This window comes from Antechinus flavipes, chromosome 2 (assembly GCF_016432865.1).
Source record: "Antechinus flavipes isolate AdamAnt ecotype Samford, QLD, Australia chromosome 2, AdamAnt_v2, whole genome shotgun sequence".
In the NCBI taxonomy this organism is placed as follows: domain Eukaryota; kingdom Metazoa; phylum Chordata; class Mammalia; order Dasyuromorphia; family Dasyuridae; genus Antechinus; species Antechinus flavipes.
Window position 1 is genome coordinate 493,382,282 of NC_067399.1, and position 22,140 is coordinate 493,404,421.

Below are 22,140 nucleotides of genomic sequence, written 5' to 3' on the forward strand. Positions count from 1 at the left end.
TATGAAAGGTCAAGAATTTCAAGAGAATTAACCAAAAAATACGCAAAGGAAGGTGGCTTAGCTGTACCAGACCCTTTTGGAAAATGAGGATAAAGATATCACCCATTTCCCAGAATGGTTGTGCAGATCAGATGACATAATTTTTTTGTAAATCACCTAGCATGGTGCTGGCATATATTGGGCTCTCTATGAATATTTGCTGTTATTATTATCATAGGATAATAATAAGGGACCTTGAAGCCTCCTTATTTTACTGATAAGGAAACTGGTCCAGTGTGAGAATTTGCTCATAGTAAGATGGGTAATAAGTGACAAAAGCAAGATTTAAACTCGGGTCTTTTGACTCCAAAGTAGTGCTTTACCTACTCTACCAATTCTCTCAACAGAAAAAAAAAAAAAAAATCACAGGTTCAGTCCCTGTCCATATCCCTTCAAAGAATGGTAAAGTGGAAAAGTCTCTGAGTTTGGAAACAGAGGACTTGGGCCTGAGCCCCCACTAAGTCACCTATCACTCAAGGCGATCTGGGACAAATGGCTTCCCCCGTGGAGGCTTTGGGCCCTTCCCTGTACAATGAGAAGTTTGGACAAGGTGGGAACAGCGAGGCCCTTTTGGACGGTCGGCTCCTCTGGTTTGTATGGGGGTTCTTAGTCACTGGAAGTGAGCCATCTCTGGAAAAATGGAGGGATCCCTCAGAGCTCTGAGAGCACAAGGGGCCCCTGAGGCAGCGCGAGGGGTCTCTGAGACAGCGGCGGAGGCAGGGCACGCGCTGCGAGGGGGCTTCTTAGGGTTCCCTGAGGCAGGTGTGTCCGGTGTCTCCACGCTGGGGACCCCTGCCTAGCAGAAACAGTGCTCAGACAAGTGGGGACGTCCCACTGCAAGTGGCGTGATATGGAGCTGACAGGGCCTGAGATCACAAAGCTCTCTCAAGCCGCTCTAGTCTCACTGGGCACACGTACAGGAGCAACAAAGGGAAGGGGATGCTTAGAGCTAAGGTAGCTTCCTGAAAGTGAGCATTAAGCAGGATTTGGGAGGATGCAGAAGGGTAATTAATAGAAAAAACACTGAATTTGGACTCAGAATGCCTGGATTTAAATCCTGCCTCTGTTCTACTCACTGTGTGACTATGGGCAACGGTGTAACCTCTCTGAGCTTCGGATTTCCTTCTGTAGAACTGGTAACGCCAAATGTCCTTTCAGGCCTGAGCCTATGTGGTCTCTGGCTATAGCTCAGTGGGGTTCCCGCAGGCTTCATTTGTCTTTCCCTGGCCCTGTCCACCTTCAGGAGGCCTTGAGGTCTCTCTAGAGCAGGAAAAAGCAAATTAGGCTTACTGAGCAGCAGCAGAGCCCTGAGCACCCATACCTCCAGATCTGGGGGGAGCTAGGGAAAAGGGAAAGAACAAAGCAGTGAAATCTCCCACAGGACTGACCGAATGCACAGGTTTCCCAGTGTATCCTTGTATGGTGTGCAGAGAAGGCGCTCCACTCTACTGAGCATGAGGCAGGAGAGCAGCTCAAATAAAGTGATCTATTGAAACTGGGTCCCATTGAGACATTGTTGGGCTGCCTGGGCCACGGTTGCCATGTACTTCCCGGAGCCAACTGTGCGTTTTTAACATTTTTTAATCCACCATAGCTGCTTATTCCGACAGTGGATTATCCTAACTCTCCTTCTTAGCCTCTATCTTCATAATGGGAATATTAAAAGCAGGAGACCATTAAGGACCATCAGTCTATCTAGCTACTGAGAGGCGGCTTAGGTCAAAGCTCAAGCCAGTGGAAAACATGAAACTATTTCCCAGTTTTGGGGGTTTTTTTGTTTTTGTTTTTGTTTTTCAGTCAGTGGAGTCTAATGAGCCCCACATCCCTGCCACCCGTGTGGGACAGAGTAAAAGTCATAGGATCATAGACTGAGGGCTAGAGGGGACCTCAGAGATCATCAGGACATAGTCTTAGAATGACAGATTTCCAACTAGAGGGGACTTTAAAAGTCATTATTGATGAGATCACTGCAGCCTAAGACACGACTCGGCCAGAGCCCCACGAGTGAGAAGCATGATCATCAGGAGAGCCAGTGTTCTTCCTCCTGTGCCCGCCTGCCCTGCTGGGACTGCGGTGACCTGCCACCCTCAGGGAAGACAGGTGATTCCGTGCCAAAGCACCAAAGGGAACATTTAGGGAACATTTATGTCTTTAAAACGCATCACTTATTTAAGAGATGCAGAAAGGAAGTGTTGCTGGGGAGCAGACAGCCGGCCTCGGAGTCAGCGAGACTGGCTTCACTGCCAGCCTCTCACACCTCCTGGCTGTGTCACCCTGGGCAAGGCACCTGGGCTCCCAGCAGGGCCCAAGCAGCCAGGTGGAGAAAGGACCCGGGCTTCACTGACAGAAAGATGCCCTCAGCCAGGAGCTCCCTGTACCAGTGACATCACTGGTCTGTAAATCACCAGTAAGAGGTACTGTTTTTGAAGGCTATTGAATAATAGTGTTCTGAATTTACTGATGGAATCTAAGCTGCTGCCCTAGGCCCCTAGTAATCCTTACTCTCTCTGTCTCTCTGTGTCTCTGTATCTCAGCTTCTGTCTCTCTCTCTCTTTGTCTCTGTCTCATCTCTTGCTTTCTCTCTATCTCTGATTCTCTTTCTGTCTCTCTCTTTCTCTGTGTGTCTCTCTCTGTCTCTGTCTGTCTGTCTCTCTCTGTCTCTGTCTCCTGTCTCTCTCTGTCTCTGTCTCTCTGTCTTCATTAGAACCAATGGAACTTTAACCTTTTCCCGTGCATATCCAGCTCTGACCTCACTAAAACAAGAGGACTTTTTCATGTGTACATCATCTGAAGTAAATCCAGTTCACAAAGCCCCTTCCCGTGCCCATTTTACCTAACCCTTGCAAGATGTTCCTGCTTTGCCCCCACTCGCATCCCTGCCTGTTCTCCCTTCTCTCTATAATCCCTGGGCCTGGTCTCCCTAAGGAGGGGTCCCCGCAGGGTGCATCCCTCCCTGCCCTAAGTAAATGCCTGGACTTGGTTTTGGGATGGCCGGAGTGTCCCCCACCACCACACCCGGTTTTAGGGTCTTGGGACTGATAACGGAGAAGGAGGTGAGTCTGCAGGGGAATCTCAAGCCCTCTCTGTGTGCCAGGTGGTGGGTCCTGCCCTGGACGGGGCCTATCAGGAGATCCTCAGCCCTCAGGCAGCAAGGTTCTAATTTCTTGTGTCCCTGAACGTTCTGCCTCCCCCTTCTCCCCAGAGCGCAGGAACTAAAGCCCTTTCTGAGAGACAAGGGGCAGGCCCTTCAGCCAAAACGCTATTTTGTGACCCTTTCATCGGCAGCCTTCATCACAGCTCATCACACTGAGTCAGATGTGACACCCAAGAGATCACGGACGTACGGTCCCAAGACAGAAGGGCCTCTCGACCCAGGCCAGCCCTGGGGGCTTTGCTCTCCCCATGAGCCAGGCAAGAGCGCAGCTGATCAGTTTTTAGCCAAGGAGACAGATGCGGAGGCTGCCCAGTATCCAAGACCCCATAGTAGCAAACAGGCCCATTTCCCTCAGGCCAGGACTTGCTACCATCACTGCCTACTTTTGTCAGCGGGTATTTGGTTGTAGAGAAAACAGTTCACATTCTCCTTGGAGTCATTAGAAATAGACATAAAAGGGAACCAAAAACGCCCCTGGAAAATGAAAAAGATTGCAGGGCTAAGCCCCAAACTCCTACTCCCAAAGGTTTCTTCCTCCTTTATACTGCTAACCCTGACCTCCAAGGAAATCCAGCTGTGTCCCCAAGATTCCTCCAGAACTCCACTGAGACAAGATTGAGACTAAAAAGCTGATTTATTAAAAGTACGGAAAGAAGGAAGAGAAATAAAACAAAATAAGGCACGGAAGATCAGAACTACTGTAATATAAAGAGGTGGCAAGAATATTCCTTTTAACCTTGTCTAACCCTGTCTGCAGAGTCTTATTCTCCACAGATTTCTGCAAGCAGCTCCTACCAAAAAAAAAAAAAAAAAAAAAAGGGTGGGCGAGGTGGGGGTGGAGAGTGCTGCTCCTGCTTCCCAAAGAAAATCATTTCTTGGAAAGAAAAGACAGCTTGCAGGTTTCAGCTCTGTGCCCTTGGGAGGCAAAGAATAGCTTTCACTCAATCACCTCAAGCAGCCAGGAACCCAAGAGAAGAGGATTGGACCAAAATCTGTTAGGTAATATTAGACAAATCACCCTCTCAGCCTTGGTTTCCTCATCTGTGAAATGGGGATAATGGTGTCAGGGTTGTTGTAAGGGCCAAATTAAATAGCACTTGCAAAGCACTGTATGAATGATAACTCCTTAATGTTATCAACGAGTCATCATTTATTAAGCACAGAGCCCAGGAAATAGTGGGCACTGAGTAAGTGCTTATTGACTCTCTGGAAGTGATCTGGCCAAGGGAGAGTCTCCTTATTTCTGAGGGGCACAGAGGGCCGGATCTGGAGTCACCAAGAGCCCTTCCTGAGTTCGTGTGACTCTACAAGTCACTTCACCTCTGCCTCAGTTTCCTCATCTGTAAAACGAGCTGGAGAAGGAAATGGAGAACCATTCAGTGTCTTTGTGAAGAAAACCCTGAATGGGTTCACAAAGAATCCAAAACAACATAACAAGCATGCCTTACCTGAGATAGTTTTTCAGGCTGCCATGTCTCTCTCGATTCACATTGAACTTAGAATCTACTAAAGTTCTGAAATTTTTTCAGACTAATTTTTGCTAGCCATGTCTCCTCCAGCTTTTACTTAGGAAATTGACTTTTTTTTTTTTAACACTAGGGAAAGGTTTGGAATTGGAGGGGGGCAATTTCCTATTCAGTGATCAGAGAACTAATATGGTAATAGAGAGTGCAGGTCTCAAAAGCAGGATGGAAGGCCTGGGTTGAGGTCCCCCATCTGACACATACTGGCTGTGTGATCCTTAACTCTAGGTGTCATAGGCCAGATCTTCTTAAACTTTTTCCACTCACAATCCCTTTTCACCCAAGAAATTTTAACGTGACCTTGGGTATATAGGCACATAAAATAGGTAGACAAATCAAACATTTACTGATAATAAATCATAATTTTATGGTCCCTACATGTAGTTACCAGACTATCTTGGAGTCAAGAACTGCAATTTAAAAAAAAAACTGGGCCCTACAGGACTTTCTAATACTCTAAGTTGCAAAGTACTAACCTACACCTATATGGGTAGAGGGAGTTTCCTCATCTGGTAGTTCCCTTGACCAGTGAAATCATGGGTCTAGGTCCTATCCCTAGGTAAAGTGTAGCATTTATCTTCATCAGATTCCATATTATCAGCTCTGGTGCAGTGCAATCCAATTTGAATCCTTACCCAATTATCCAGCCTGTTAGCTAGCCCTCTCAGCTTTATGTCATCTGCACATTTGGTCTATATTTTGATTCAAGTCAATGCCAAACACCAGAGAGTCAAATGCACACCCCTGGGCCACTGCACTGAAGACCTCCTGCTGCTGGGAATCAAAGTACCAATAACTTCTTTGAGGATCCCCATTCGACCAGTTCCATATTCATCTATTTTAATCACCATCTTACCCACATCTTTTCCCTTCCTTTATTACTCTGCTCTAAAATCCTGCCAGAAACTGAAATCAAGAGAACTGCCCTATAGTTTGCAGATTCAGGTCTCCTTCCTTTTTTGAAAATTTGAATATATGTGATTCTCCAGTCTGGCAAGAGCTCTCCAAGACTCCATGATTTTTCACAGATCTCACAGACCTCAGCTCAGCAGTCACATCTGCCAGTTCTTTCAGGACCCAGGGGTGTATTTTATCTGGAATAGATGATTTGAATTGACTACAGGTAGCCAGGTCCTCTCTTCCTCTCTCATTCCGTCTCTGGGGTTCACTTCCCAGTTAGCCATTTTTGTTCTTTCCCTTTTCATCTAAAGGTCACTTTCTTCAGTGGAGAAAATAGAAACAAAGTAAGAATTCATCAACTGCCTTTCTCTTTCTCGTCATCCCTTTTTCTGCTCCTTAGCCTTTTTAGCTCTTTCTCTTTTCCACAATATAGTTTTTGTTGTTGTTGTTGTTTTAATTATAAATAAAATCTATTTGTTGTCCGTAGCTTTTCTTCTCAGTCTCGATTCATTCTGAGCTTTAGTGTTCCTGAGACCATCATTCATGTTCTTTTCCTTGCTTCTATCTTCCGGGTGCAGCTTTTTTAAAAATCTGGGTTGGTAAGTGGGTTCTTTAAAGATCCACATTGGTCTGTTTGGATAACTCCTAGTTTCTTCCCTGTAGAAATTTTCCCTTTGTGTCATCAGAAATTCCCTCTTGAGATTTTTTCTGTCTCTTCCTGGGCTGACTTCTCTTACAGAATTTTTGCAAGTAGCTGGTTTTCTCTGATGATTGAGAGATTTGGACACATTTGTGGTGCTTGATCCAGGTTCCAGAACTGGTGGTTACAGCTCTGCTTATTACCATTACAGCTCTCTTGGCACTCAAAGCTGTTTTTTCTCTATCCAAAAGCATCTGCTTCCCTCTGTCCAGTACAAAGGGTTTCCCCCTTTCTTATTTAATCTCTTGCACTCAGAACCCCCAGCATCTCCCAAAGAAGCAAAAAGTCTAGATAATCTACATATTTGATAAGAAATTATTTCTCTTCTTCCTGCCAATGAATTTACATATGCCAAGAGCCAGTTTGAGAAATGGTGGAACAAGTGACCAACAGGATAGATAGCACTTTAAAACATTCATTGAGTTACTACTGTGTTCACTGACTGATAAGATAAAAAAAGCATGGATGTGATGAGTTCCTATCCTCATGAAGCTTACAGTAGAAGACAAATAAAAGACAACAAAACAAGTAAACTTAATCCACGGTTCTGTCACCAGTGCATTAGAGAATTCCAAAACAAAGTGCCCTCAATGTGGTAGTCATACACCATAGTCCTTGTTGTCTTGGGCAATCAAGGATGACTTCTCAAATCAAAAACAAAAACAAAAACAAAAACAACAAAAAAAAAACCCTGGCTTTTAAAAAAGGTTTGTAGACAAGAAAAGGGGAAGACATTCAAGGTAATAACTTATATAGCCATTATATCACTATATAATTTATGTAGCCATTATTATATGTCAGGTACTGTGCAGGTGCTTTGTAAATAACATTTGTTTTCACAATAACCCCAGAAGATAGATGCTATTATATTATACCCATTTTATAGATAAGAAAACTAAAGCAGACAGAAGCCTTTTGTTCAGGATCACACAGATAGGAAGAATCTGGTGTTCAAATTGGATTTAGATCTTTCTGAATCTAAAGCATAAGATGAAGGAAAGAGTAAAAATATTGATCCTAAGGCAAAAAGGTGTCTACATTGTAGAAATATCTCCATGCAGAACTGGAATCAACATCTCACCTCTTGGAATCCCTTCAGGCTCAGTTATAGTGCCATCTTCTCCTTCTTTCCCTCAATTAATAATGCTTCTTCTGCTGACCCTACAAGAATAATTTTTTTACTTATCTGTGCACATGTTTCCATGTTAAAAAGTAAGCTTCCCGAGGAAAGGAATGATTTCATTTTATTTTTATATCCCAAACACTTAGAATAGTGCCTTGCATGTAGTAGATATTTAACAAATGCTTGTTGAATTGAATTGGAAAGTCTGAGAGAATCTCATGTCTCTAAGTATGGAAGCTTAGTGGTTCCACAAGCTGCAACAGTGAATTTGGAAGGAGAAGTAGGTCCAGGGGAAAAGTAATGAGCTTTGTTTTGATGAGGTTTAGGTTTTGGGGTTCCCTATGGTCAGGGAACCAAATGATGAGGTCTAGATTCAGGGAACCAACCTGAGATCAGGGTTGCTGGTGGTCAGAGGGTTAAATGATGAGGTCTAGTGGTAGTTTCGGGGTTCAGGGAACCAAATGAAGAGGTTTGGCTCCCCTAAATCCCGTTTAGCATTAGCACAAGGTTGGGAGTTGTGGGAACCCCCTTCTGGCGCCGCAAAGGTCCTTTGTAAAGGAATTTACGAACCCAAAAAGCTAGACTGATAAAAAGAGGTTTATTACTGGCATTGGGAAGTCGGCCTTTGCTATGCATGAATAGAAAGGCTGACTTCCTTAGTGGCAAGGTCCCGACAGGGGAGTAAAGTTTCTAGTAGAGAAATCCCAACAGAAAGGTATAAAGTCTCGTTAGGGAAATCGGTGAGGAGAAAGAGAGAGTGGAGATTTCCTTGGCATAGCATGGCACGGCATGTTAGGACCTCTGCAAAGAAAGGGCTTAAGATTGGCTCTTTTATAATAGGAGCTTTGGCTACAAGCACACCTGCTCCACGGGGGCTGGACTAGTGGGTGGAGTTCCAAGTGGCTCTTTTTATCTACAAGCTGGGATTGAGAAAACCTTAAAGTTGAATAGGCTTGGAATTCTCCAGCTCAGGACTGAACCAGCCCCACCCGATAAAACGCTTTATCCGACTCCCTGGGGCGGACTCTCACTGAGGCAGGATCCAAGGAGATTTTCTCCTTCCAGGAGCTTCAAGTGCTTCACCGCATGGTGCCTTCCCGGCATCAGAGAGTCTGGGGCTCCCCTCGTCGGCTTCATCCATCTTTTCTGTTCTGTTCTACATTTATAACCATAAGAGGGTCTCATTTCTCTGAAGTGAATTAGGCCGCTTGTCTGAAGACAGAGGGGTGAGTGAGATGGCCTCAGGGGCTAGGGTTTCATTATCTTCATTATCATCACCTAACTTGTTACCCAGCCCCAGGTACACAGGTGTGTAAAACAAGCATCCAGAGAAACCCTCACTGGTAACATGCTCATTTCCCGACTGCCCCTTCGGTTCGGGGCCTCCCAGGAGGCCTGGAACCCGCTTGTACCACCGTCGCCAGTGGGCATCTCTGCTGGTCACCATGATTACCAGCCCTTGATTCTCTCTATTTCTCTTCTAGGCCCCAACGCCTTCACTGAAGCTGTGACCTACATCCAGTCCCAGTATGAGAACAAGAACAAGTCCACCAACAAGGAGATCTATACACATATCACTTGTGCCACCGACACCAATAACATCCAGTTTGTTTTTGATGCGGTGACGGATGTCATCATCGCCAACAACCTCCGCGGCTGTGGACTCTACTGAGCCCCAGGACCCCCACCTGTCCCCGAGAGCTCCTCCGCCCTGTTCCGCCTCCCTCTTCCCTGCCCCTTCCCCTCCTTGGAACAAGAGCGTCTACACCGTTCACATTACCCATCCTTACAAAGAAGGAAGAATGGAGGGAGTGGGGCTGAGGGAATGGAAGGAGAAAACTCCCTCCCGTCCCCACCCGCTCACTCCCTCCCAGGCACATCGTATCCAAGTCCCTCTCTGAGCCTTTGCTTTTCAGGTGTAGGAATGGCAGCCAGGATCTGTGTGACTGGGCTGGGGTGCCAGACCCGTGCGGACACGAGGGATTGAGAACAAGCAAGGAAGCCATTCATCCGCCTCCCAGGCTCACTTTTAGCTTAACCTATTGAAATGTGTATTGTAAGGATGGCTTCTTTAGAACTTCAAATTGGAAGGATACAGATTCCTTGACTACTGTTCTTTGGTTTGCTGCAGATTTGGAAAACTCCCAAGACAGAGTCTAGGCCTAAGCAAGCATCCCTTTGGTAGTTTCTTCCTAGCTGCACTGTGGTAGTCCTTGTGTTTTAAGCAGGAAAGGGTCCGTAGCTGGCAAGGATGTTGATCAAAAACAGAAGAGACCATTCTGCTCTTTGCTCACATCTCTCCTGCAGGACAGTTTTGGCCCCAAAGCCCAGGGAGATTTGGCCTTTCTGGAGCTTGTCAGACCATTAGGCGAAGTGTTCAGGGCTTTGGGCCTCCCCTCTGCAACTTCCCCCTCCTCACACCCCGAGGCAACAAGGCCTAGGTTCCTCCCCAGGCTCTCAGGATCTTGTCCTTTTGTTCCCCAGGGATTGCACCACCCCTACAGTACAGGTCACCAAATGATTTCTGTTCCCTCGCCTGCCTCCACCTTTGGGTAGAATCATCCACATCGACAGCCTCTTTGCAGAAGGGAAGATGGTGAGGAGAGGGCAAGACAAATGTGTGACATGTTGAGGCTCTATTGACTCTCTTGTCCTTCCTTCTTTCTTTCCGTGGTAGAAGATGCTGAGAGGCTCCATGGAGCCCCATCCTGAGACCAAGTTCAGTCTTCGGTGACTCTTTATGACGAGATGCCATAGGGTAGAGTTGAGAAGTTGCAGATTGAGAAAAGAGGAAGGGAGGCAAGAGAGAGAAAGGAATGAGGGTCCATTTAGAAAAAGCAAAGGATCTAGAAGAGGTAATAGTGGAAGTTCCAAGTTCCCTGCCCATTTTTCTAGTAGTATTACTAAAGCCCACAAAGAGCTGCTTTTCTCAGGGGTTGTTTTCTCCCCTAATCTTATTCCTAGGGAGGTTGTTCATAAGATCTTGGGGCACTGGAAAGGGAGGGAGATGAAATTGCCTTGAAAAAGTGATTCATGAAAGTGTTCTGGCAGCTGTTGACAGTGGCTTCCAAATATAGGAGCCTTATACTCCTATAGGAGCATATGGATCTCCCTGTGCCCAGTCAGAATGCATGGAGAGAACCTTGCACCCCACTGCCATCCCAGTGTTGTCCTGGGAAACCAATGATTTAATTACCAGTCTTTCCAGGCTTCTGTTTCACAGGGGGTGGAAGAGGTATTGAGGGACGGCAGGGTTCAGAATCCCTGCAGAATTGCCCCTCCAGCTGGAAGGGGAAGGGTTGAGACATCAAGTATTCCTAAGAAGTACCTAGAAAGAATGGCCCGTGCCCAAGTCTCCTGCAGAAAGACTTGATCACGGGGCCATGGCTTCTTTCCCCAACCAAGCAGTCGAGAACCAGGACTTAAGAGCTGGGACACTTGGTCTTTCTGGAACTCTCATCTTCCTGATGCCAGAATCCCTCCCACGGGCCCAGTGGAAGCCTGGGAGCTCAGTTAGTGCCCAAAATGAATGGATCCCTGTCGGTGACAGGCCTGTGGTCAGCCCTGGGTGCGCCTGCTGTTCCCTAGGCCACGTTCTGTGTCACTGACCGGAGGAACCCTCCTGGGGTCACAACATTTAACCAGAAGACCAAGGGTCGGAGGGTGACCCTTGGGGGAGGTTGCTGCTGGTGGCAGTTTGTACAGAGTCCCTCCGCGTCACAATACAACCTTATACCAGTTCCTGCTGCTGTAGAAACAGGCCCATCAGCAGCTGGTAGTAATAGCCCTGTGGGAGAAATAGTTCCCTCATATTCTCTCTCAGGGACTGAAAGCCTGGATTTTGCCCTTTGTGTAATTTCAAGCCTTGGTTCTGAGGGAGGCAGCCCCAGAAAAAGCCCCCAAAGAAGCAGGACTGCTCTTCCCTGGTTCCTCGGTGTTTGCTGAGTGCTCTTTGACCCTTCCTGTGTCCTTGCTGGTCTAGTTTGGAAATAGAGGAGATAGTTTAAAAAGTCCCCACCAGAGGCGGTGACTGCGGTCTCCGGGGAGCTACCTCCGTGCCAAAGTGCCAGTGGGCCTGGTAGCTGAGAGGAGTCCTTTCTCACCGCGTCTCCTCCCCCTGTGCTGTGGCTATCCCCACCCCTTGGGCCACGCAGCATGTATGTGAGAAGAAAGTGAGCATTCACTGGGGGCCTGAAGTTGCTTCCCTGTTCCCCCCGCCCTCCCCTGGGCCCAGCAGTCAGTGCTCCTTCTGTCCTCGGACAATCGACGTTTCTAAAAGCCCCCCAGTGCTAATAGATCCTCCTTGGGACAAGACTCCACCCCAAGGCTGCGGGAGATGGAAGAGGAGGTGGGAGAGGAGAGGCTGACAGCTGGTTCCCTTAGCCTCCCCCTCCATGCCCATCCCTCAGCGTGGCCCGAGGGCCCTGGGAGAAACAGCATGGCCTAGGAGAGCGGGCTCCGGCTCTTGGCTGCTCCAAGGCAACCCCCTCCCCTTCTCTTGGACTCAGTGTCTACACCAGCCAAATAAAGCAGGTGGACTACAGCGGTGCTTTTATTCAGCCCTGACCTTGTATCGCCCGGTGTGGCCAACAGAGGGTCAGCCCAGAGAAAGGGATGGAGTCTCCCTTCTGGCACGTGCCAGTGTGTGACCGGGGCAAGTCCCTTAGTCTGAGAACCCCAAGTAATTGACCCTCTTGAAATTAAATTACAAATTGAGTTTCCATATCCAAAATACCAATAACCTCCCTGTTCTGAGGTTCTGGTTTGGGCCCCCTGTTCTGGGCCCAAAACAATGAATGTGCCTAACTTTTGGGGTTTCCTGGGCTGCCATTCTTATTACTCCCTTTCCCTGGGACGTCTCCCAGGCCCTCACTGGAGACACGGCAGCTCCGGTCCCTGAGAGGGGCTCCGCTTTGGACTGCCTGCCTCTGCACCTTTGTCTCTGGGTATCCAGCCTTCTCTGGACCTCAGATCCTCGTCGGAAAAAGCGGTTGGATGGGCTGGTCCCTGGCCCCTCACCCTCCTTGCTACGGCCCGCACCTCCTTTTCAGAATCTTTCTTGTGCTCTGTTATAAGCTCCAGGATGCCCCCCTTTACTTCCCGGCTGCCAGTCTCATGGCTCCTGGGCCCATCCGACCCAAGCTCTGGTAGAGGAAAGATGTCTGTGCCGTCAGCTAGCCTGGCTTTGTTTCCCAGGACACAAACACCCACTTAATAACTCAGTAATTACCCCCCTCACCACAGACGGTATAATTACATACTCGGCCTAGGGGGAATAATGACACTGTGCTTCGTTATTTCTGTCATCAAAATCAGGGCAATCACAAGAGCCCGGGGGCTCCGTGTGGGCCCGTCTCGGGCTCCGGGAGCCGGCTCCGCCCGTGCCCTGTGCCCGCGGCTCCCTGGGCAGGGTCCGGCTCTGTAATTACCTGATGGTTGATAACAAGGAGCCCTCCCAGCTCTGGGCGCTGACGTTTCAGGAAGACGGATGGTTAACTGCCACTGCCCTCTCTCTGGTTCCGGGCTGAATGACCTGTGTGGCTCTCACTCTCCGTGAAGGGCTGAACGGTTCTGGGGTGGCCCCTCTCTCAGGGGAACTCGGGGTTTAGGAGTCTGGAGGGGTCGGTTCTTTTGCAACCAAAAGAATAACCCTAATAGTGGCATTTTAGGACCCTCACAAGCCAGCAAAGTGAGGGTCAGGGAAATCTTTGAAGTGAATGGCATCCTGGAGCCAGAGACTGCAGTATTTTTAAATTTTTACTGGGACAACTTGGGAGTTGATTTCTCTTACTATCGATTATCTAGACTTAAGAAAGTGATGGAGAAAACATTCATTATTTAGGTTAAAAGTGTGTCCTGTGAACATTTTTTAAATTGGAGAGCTGATTGTTAAATGTTACTAGCATGCCGTTATTCGTTGTGTTCCTCAGGAGTTTACCATACTTCTTGAGGGTTCAGCTTCCTTCTTTGTTGAATGAGGAGGTTAGTCTAGATGACCCGAGGTGAGTTCCAGTTTTAAGTGAACCATCCTGTGATGTATGACATCATGTAGGTCTCCATCTTCTTAACACTTAACGTGGTTCAAAAGAAGGAGCACCTGCAGTGGAAGGTGTTCTGAATCCAGAGGCAGAGGCCCAGAGAAAACCCCATGGCCGATGCTTACTTAAGACCTGTGTAAACCTGGCCAAGTCCCAACCTCTCTGGGACATCTGTAAAGTGGAGAGGGTTCCATTCCATGGCCACAAAGATCCCTTCTCGCTAGAGACCTACAAGACATCCGAGACATCCGTGCACACTAACTGGAGGGTGTTGAGCCTCTGTTTTCTCAAAGGATAAAGGAAAAGGTTGAACTCCATGAACTTCAAGGTTTGACCTGGTTGGTTTTGATCAAGTCCCCTGGTCCGGAAATTTCAGCTCATGGGTTTGGGTTTTCTTTAGGGATGCTTGATTGAAGCACTGTTGTTTTGGAGAGAGAAAGGTGAGAGAATAGGTCAAAAGATAGGGATGTGCTAAAGCCAGTTTATACCAGGAAGTCAATTGTTAAAATTTCAGAGTGGGCAGTTACAGCTTGGAGATTGGTAAATGCTACAGATATCAGGGCTCAATTTATTGTTTTGTTGATTGTCTAAACTTAAGAAAGTATTGGGAAAAATGTTAACAATGCAGATTTTTTTAAAAAGCTGTTTAACATTTACTGGAGCTCCCATAGAAAGAACTTGGAGATTTGCCTAGTTGTCATGGCAGGAAGGAGACTTGGGTGTCTTTATCAATGTCTTTAAAGCATCTTTCTACATTACAACCTAATGTTTTGCCAGTCCACTCTTACTCCTTACCTCTCACTCCCCAATCCATGACCCAGGTAGGAAAGTAGGTGAAACCAACCCTTTTTTAAAATCAGCTTGTCTTGGGCAGTGCCTTTGAGCAAATTTGCTCCAAAACTAAAGATGCCATGGAAGCCAGAGGTGAATTTCTGCCAAAATGCTGAATGAGTGACAGCTGAGCTATTTGGCAAGTCAGAGGACTCTCCCAAAGCTGTGAAATGGGGGTCTGGGATCAAGCCCAGCTTCCTGGGGGCACCGGGCCTACTCTCAGGACTTTTGAACATTAGACCTTCAGCAGTGGGGACAAAGCCCAAACTAGCCACAGAAAGCAGCCACCTTGGAGTAGTTGTCCAGCCATGTGGAAGGGATAAAGCAGGTAAGGGATTATGAGTGAGATGGTAAGAAAGGGGAGGCAGGGAATGAGGAATGCTGCTGGCCTACGGTTTGTGAAGGCTTTTATCAGCATTGCCTCAGCCCAGGCCTTTTCCCTCTCTCTGCACATCCCTTATTGGAAGAGTCTGGCTTGGGGACAAAAGTCAGATTTGGGAGAGAACAAGAGCCGACTATAACTCACCCTTAGGAACCCAAGGGAACAAATCCGACTTCCTCTTCTTGCCCTTCAACATGCCAGTCAAGGGGCAAAGCTCCCGGCCCCTCAGACCACCCCCGCCCTGCACCTACAGGTCAGTTCTGTGACCACTTTCAGTTTGGGGGAAGCGCTCTTTGATGTCCTTATCCACCCATACCCAAAGGCAGTCATGTTTCACAATAAGATTATTAACTGGGCTTTCTTGGGAAAGAGGGTGGAAGTTACTATTCCGTCAGGACGTGGGTCCATCTTTCTTCTGTCCTCCCCACTAGCACTGCTTACCCCATCCTTGGCCATTTAGGCATCGCACCCAAGAGATGACTACTGACTCTCTTAGGGCTTTTTTTAACCCCATAACTACTCAAAGATCTCCCAAAACTCAGGAAAGGCGTCAGATACCAGCCTTGACTCCAGGACCTCATTCTAGGTCTGATAAAGTCTAAGATTGACTAATAACAGAATGGAGAGTCCTATAACAAGGATGACCCCACAAAATGATCTTATACACCTCTTGACTCCTCAAAGTTCAGCTCCTAAGTCGTCCACCATAGGTTTTGGAGATCTCCAAGGTTAGTGATTCCACAAGCTCTGAGTAGTTCTATCTAACCCACATCCTTCCTTCTGTTCATCTCTTCTTATTCTGTTCTTGTATGTTGCTTAGCATACTCCAGGAATAACCCATCATTTCCATGAATATTATGAAGTCACCCCTGTCTTCTTTTCTTCAGGCTAAATAATTCCAGACCCCTCGTGTTTTCAAGAAGGCAGAAAGAGAGTGGAAGATGTATGTAGCCTTTCTTCTCTTTTTTGGCTTTTCTCTGGCTCTTCATAGAGTAAATTTCCTCTAGCCTGATCACTGGCTCAAGGAGGCAAGAGAAGAAATCCAGACTCGAAATGCAAAGTTGCTGGGTGGGAGGAAGCACTGCAGAACTTGTTAGGATATTTGCACAGATAGAGTCGATTCTAAGTATGTAAAACAGACATTTCAATGAGCATATTCCATTCCCAGGCTGCACTTGAAAAAGCTGACCATTCAACATCGAAAGGACAGAGTTGTAGTCTGAGGGAAATCAGACCCTAGAAAGACCAACTGAAAAAGGATAAGAGAAAGAAATATTTAGCACTGTTGGATATCTAGAAACCGAGTTTCCTGTTGCTCCCTGGCATATGGCCTTTGCCTCTCTGCCTCCAGACAAGAATTAAGAATACTCTTAAAAAATAACTACACTTAGAATTTCTTGTTACACAGGTCTCCTGTTATCACAGGATAGTGATGAGAGCAGCATCCCTCTTACAAAAGGCAACAACCAAAAAGGTCTTGAAACCCCAGAAGAGGCAGGGAAAAGGGAAGAAAAATCACTCTTTATTCCAGAGCTCAAAGCTTTTTATTTGATCTATTCTGAACATTAATCCTTGCCTTGTAATGAATGGATAAAGAAAGGGAAAGGTTGTGGCCAGGAGAGGGTTCCCTCTACGAGGGAGCTGTTCTCTCCTGCCCTTACACCAAGATCAGCCTTAAGCTAATCTCATTCTCCTTTCTCAGTAAAGGCTGGCAGTTCCATTAACCAATGGCACAGTTTTTGCATAACTTCTTCCTATCCCTCTTCCTCTCTCCTTCTCTCTCTTTCTTGAAGATCTACTCTCAATCTGAGCTTTTCTCAGCACTTTTCTCCTTCTCCCCTGCTCCATGGTTCAATAGCTGTTCCTAGTATCTCCATAGGGAGAGTCCCTGCCATCCTAGCTTCCCAACCCTTGGTATTTCCCCACTCAGTCAGTGGACACTGCCCAGCTTCCCACCAGGAACACAAAATCCCACCCATCTGATGGAGTTATCTCACTCTTTGGCAAAGCCTTCTCCTGTGGGTGCAGTCTTGCCCTATCCACCAGCATCCCCACCCAATCTGTATTAACTGTAATTTTGTAAGACGAGTGACTCTTTGGTTTAATAAATCTTTAGTTACTGTAATAATTTATTGGCTGTCCGTAATGTATTTATTAGTCTCCATATGTTAATAAAGTGCCAGCTCTTTCCTAGTGTGATCATGTGTGTTTATGCTCCCCCTTCCCCTTATCTCCCTTCTTTTCCAACACAGTCTGTTCCCTGGAGAGTCTCCTGGTGAGACGGCTGGTCCAAATATGTCATTCAATCATCTCCTCATTCAGGAAAAAGCAAGGCTGGAGGCCATGGTGGGACAGCCAAAAGAAAACTAGCTTAGGAGGCAAAAGCCGGTGTGTGGGCCTGACTCTGCTTAACAAATATTTGTGTGACTTTAAGCAAACCATTTAGCATCTTTGGGCCTCACTTTCTTCAACTGCCAACTTTCTACTTCAAGAAGTTATAATTTCATCAATGTGGATACTTTTTCCATCACTGTAGATCATTATGTACCCTTGTACTGTCACTTGCGGCTATGCCTAAAAGGAGCCATCATTTGGTAGTTGGTCTTTTGAGGATGGGCTCTCCAGCTGGGGCTGGTTGGAGGATGGGCTCTCCAGCTGGGGCTGGTCTGAGGATGGGCTCTCCAGCTGTGGCTGGTCTTCTGAGGATGGGCTCAGCAGCTGGGGCTGGTCTGAGGATGGGCTCTCCAGCTGGGGCTGGTCTGAGGATGGGCTCTCCAGCTGTGGCTGGTCTGAGGATGGGCTCTCCAGCTGTGGCTGGTCTGAGGATGGGCTCTCCAGCTGGGGCTGGTCTGAGGATGGCCTCAGCAGCTGGGGCTGGTCTGAGGAGGGGCTCTCCAGCTGTGGCTGGTCTGAGGAAGGGCTCTCCAGCTGTGGCTGGTCTTCTGAGGATGGGCTCAGCGGCTGTGGCTGGTCTGAGGATGGGCTCTCCAGCTGTGGCTGGTCTGAGGAAGGGCTCTCCAGCTGTGGCTGATCTTCTGAGAATGGGCTCTTCAGCTGGGGCTGGTCTTCTGAGGATGGGCTCTCTAGCTGTGGCTGGTCTGAGGATGGGCTCTCCAACTGGGGCTGGTCTGAGGATGGGCTCTCCAGCTGTGGCTGTCTTCTGAGGATGGGCTCTCCAGCTGTGGCTGGTCTGAGGATGGGCTCTCCAGCTGGGGCTGGTCTTCTGAGGATGGGCTCAGCAGCTGGGGCTGGTCTGAGGATGGGCTCTCCAGCTGTGGCTGGTCTGAGGAAGGGCTCTCCAGCTGGGGCTGGTCTTCTGAGGATGGGCTCAGCAGCTGGGGCTGGTCTGAGGATGGGCTCTTCAGCTGTGGCTGGTCTGAGGATGGGCTCTCCAGCTGGGGCTGGTCTGAGGATGGGCTCTCCAGCTGTGGCTGGTCTTCTGAGGATGGGCTCAGCAGCTGGGGCTGGTTTGAGGATGGGCTCTCCAGCTGTGGCTGGTCTGAGGAAGGGCTCTCCAGCTGTGGCTGGTCTGAGGATGGGCTCAGCAGCTGGGGCTGGTCTGAGGATGGGCTCTCCAACTGGGGCTGGTCTGAGGATGGGCTCTCCAGCTGTGGCTGTCTTCTGAGGATGGGCTCTCCAGCTGTGGCTGGTCTGAGGAAGGGCTCTCCAGCTGTGGCTGGTCTTCTGAGGATGGGCTCTCCAGCTGGGGCTGGTCTTCTGAGGATGGGCTCAGCAGCTGGGGCTGGTCTGAGGATGGGCTCTCCAGCTGTGGCTGGTCTGAGGAAGGGCTCTCCAGCTGGGGCTGGTCTTCTGAGGATGGGCTCAGCAGCTGGGGCTGGTCTGAGGATGGGCTCTTCAGCTGTGGCTGGTCTGAGGATGGGCTCTCCAGCTGGGGCTGGTCTGAGGATGGGCTCTCCAGCTGTGGCTGGTCTTCTGAGGATGGGCTCAGCAGCTGGGGCTGGTTTGAGGATGGGCTCTCCAGCTGTGGCTGGTCTGAGGAAGGGCTCTCCAGCTGTGGCTGGTCTGAGGATGGGCTCTCCAGCTGGGGCTGGTCTGAGGATGGGCTCTCCAGCTGGGGCTGGTCTTCTGAGGATGGGCTCTCTAGCTGTGGCTGGTCTGAGGATGGGCTCTCCAGCTGGGGCTGGTCTTCTGAGGATGGACTCTCCAGCGGTGGCTGGTCTGAGGATGGGCTCTCCAGTTGTAGCTGATCTTCTGAGAATGGGCTCTCCAGCTGGGGCTGGTCTGAGGATGGGCTCTCCAGCTGGGGCTGGTCTGAGGATGGGCTCTCCAGCTGGGGCTGGTCTGAGGATGGGCTCTCCAGCTGGGGCTGGTCTGAGGATGGGCCTCTTCATCTAAGATGACAGTCACATAGTTCATCTTCTGTCTTGTTGTTGGAGCTTTGCTAACATAGCAGGATGGACCTACTTAGTAGTATCTTGAGGAATTGAGGGCCTCTTCCTCATGACTCCAGGAAGTACTACTGTTAATATGTGTCCTCCCTACCTCACAGGGATGTTGTAAGGATTAAATGAAATAATGGATTCTGACTAATGCAAGAAATGTTAATTATTTTGTAATCAAAATGTTCTACCTAGTGATTATGAGAAGTTAATATCCTTATTTAGACAACCATGGATAAGGAGGGACAAAATCCTTCCCTAGATTGTCTTTTAGCTTAATTTTTAGAGTTTGGATGGGTTGATCTAAAGGGGCATGTCTGCTGGATCATAAGTAAACAAAATAACTGGTGGTATGACTGAATGTCTTTAAAAATCAATAACTGCCAAGACTTGCTTTTAAATATATTTTGTGTATACTTACACCTGCAAAAAAAAAAAAAAAAAAGTTAGAACTATGTCTGTCTTTTCTGTCTCTGCCTTTCACTTGGTCTTGATGTGGCCCATTTTCCTCAAACTTCAGCTGGCTCCTGCTCCCTACTTTGGACTACCATCCCAACCAAAAAAAAAAAAAAAAAAAAAAAGGAAGAAAAGAACCCAAGTGTTTAAGTACAAGAGAAAAAAACAATATATATTTCAGTATAATTTTAAAAGGATTTCTGCTCTATCCTTAGAGGAAAGGCAAGGAGCAGACTGCAGCATAGATGTGGGTGTCTAGGGGTTTAGGTGAGATGCTAAAGCCTTCTCACATATGGCAGTTTGGATTTTAATTCAAGGTAGTCCAGGCTGGCACACTCTTTTTATCAGGAAAAAGGAAAGACTTCTGAAGGAGGGTTATCCAAATGTACAATGGAAATAAGGCTGGAGAATCACTAGATTTCTCAAAATCAAATCCCATTGGTAGGATGTTATGAACAGAGAGGTTGGCTTGGGTGAGGTTGTTTTCTGCATCACTTCTCCCCGTTTATACTGAAGTCCCTGTCCTGGGTTCTAGCCTGAAATAGGCCCCAGTCCCCCAACTCGGCCAGCCCAGAATGGTTTTCACTGGTAGTTTTTAGAGAAGCTCTTTACAACACTCACTGGTTGTTCAGTGAAGATTGAGGCTTTTCTATGGGATGGAGAGCCCAGATCCTAAAAAAGTTTTTTAGCCAGGGTAGATGTTGATTTTGTCCAGTGTTCCACACATAAGCAGCAAAGTAACCTACTGAAACCTGAAATTCCCAGCTAAATGCCAATGATTAGACACTGTAGCTCTCAGACTCATTTTCTGAATGGGTTCCATCAGCAAACGAGTCATCGATATGCAGAGTGATTAATGGGCTCATGCAAATTATGAAGGGACCCTTTCAGAAAACCTGAGAGTACAATTTGCTAATTGACTCTAGACAGGTAATGAAGATATGCTTTTTTAAAAAAAATTAGTCTATGGAGTAAATGTTAATTACTATTTACTATTTGTTAATGATTCTACAATAATGCTGAGTTTCAAATGAAATGACTCTGCAGGGGTAATTAAGAGTGTAATATGCTTCTCTATAAGCTAATGAGGATATGGGCAATATCAAATGATTTCTCTGATTATCTAAGCAATAAGGTGAAGGTGCAAATAATTAGTCAAACAAAGGAACAATTGGCAAGACTCTTTTAGAGCCAGTTGGAGCTTCCCTGGCTTGAAAATTTTCAGTAGCTCCCTACTGCCTCCAAAATAAACCATAAATTAATTCCTCCAATCTAGAATTTAAAGTTTTCCTCAGCTCATTTTGACTCTAGCCTACCCTTATAGATGATTTGCTATTACTCCCCTTCAAACACACTAAATCTTAGCTGGATTTACTAGCTTTTTCTCAACTGGTCGAACAGTTTCTGGGCCTTTAACCTGGCTGTTCACCCCATCCCCCTCACACCCAACCACCTGTCTCTTCCTTTCTGCTCTTTTAGAATCCCAGCCTTTTTTAAAGTCTCAGCTCAGGTACCATCTTCTTTGCAAAGATTTTCTAAAATTTCCTACTTGCTCCTACTTCTTTGAATTAGCCTGTGTGTATACCCAGCATCTTCTTACACCTACACTACTAGAATGTTAGCACTGTTTTTTTTTTTTTTTTCCTTCCTTTCTTTTCTTGTTTTTGCACATCTCTGGTATCTTGCCCAGAGGAAGCATTCATGACATGAACTGAAAGGAAGATCCAGGGAGAAACTCCTCTGTGCCACTAAAAGGCTTCAGAACAAGGATTTATGTAGAGGAAATGGTACGATCATTTTAGTAAATCAGAAACTTACCCGCCAGGCTGTATTTTCAGGCATTGCTCTGAGGCAAGCTTTGTTTAGCTCACAAATCTCAGCAGCTCAGTTGCATGTTCTTAATACTTTGTTGAGCTCTTTTCTCTCCGCAATTGTGTGTTGTTTTCACTTACGTTTTGCAGGTGAAGGGGCAGAGGTGGGGCAGGGGGGATGGGACGTCCAGATCTTAGAGCCAGGATTTGAATTTAGATTTAGATTACTTCATGCAGCTTTTCATCCAGATTACTTTGTTTATAATTGCTAAAAGGGCTTGCTTATCTATGGATGGTAATGGGCAAAGCTGCTTGGGAGGGAGAGAAGTGTCCTCTGTTGACTCCAAGCTATGCCCTGGTCTTTGTTCAAAGGCTTTAACTAATTTTAACCAATTTAAATCTAATCTAGATCTCCAGCCCTGACCTTGACTCTAAACCTCCTGCAAGCAACACAAATACTAATTTCAGGATTGAAGCTAGAGGCTTCAAAATAGTGGGAGATGGAAAGGGATGGGGAGAGGGAAGCCATCTGATAGCTTCCAATTTTAACTTTCTTGTTATTTCTATGATGCTGAAGAATAAGTGTTTTCAGTACCCTATAAATTTGATACCTTGGGGCAAAGCCCTGATTGCCCTTCCCTAGTTACTGCTTCATTAATTGTGCAATTCTCTGGAATGATGTTGACTGTACAGAGGCAGAAGGAAGGGCTTCTGGATCACGAGTTCTAGCTAGAAAGGCTTCTTATTCTGTTTTCATCAGGGTCCACCTTCTTCAGAGAATTT

The 22,140-nt window shown here is 47.1% G+C and overlaps 1 protein-coding gene across 3 annotated transcripts in view; it reads left to right on the forward strand.

Moving 5' to 3' along the window:
• Positions 1–22,140, forward strand: part of GNAO1 (G protein subunit alpha o1) — a 250,072-nt gene that overhangs the window by 218,460 nt on the left and 9,472 nt on the right. Inside the window, exon 8 of one of the 3 annotated variants that reach the window (XM_051979877.1) lies at positions 8,924–16,889. The exons of the other annotated variants lie outside the window; for them this stretch is intronic. Coding sequence (XP_051835837.1) covers positions 8,924–9,111 — 188 coding nt within the window. The 3' untranslated portion in view covers positions 9,112–16,889. Of the gene's footprint in view, positions 1–8,923; positions 16,890–22,140 lie in introns of those variants that run through there. 3 annotated transcript variants of the gene reach the window in all.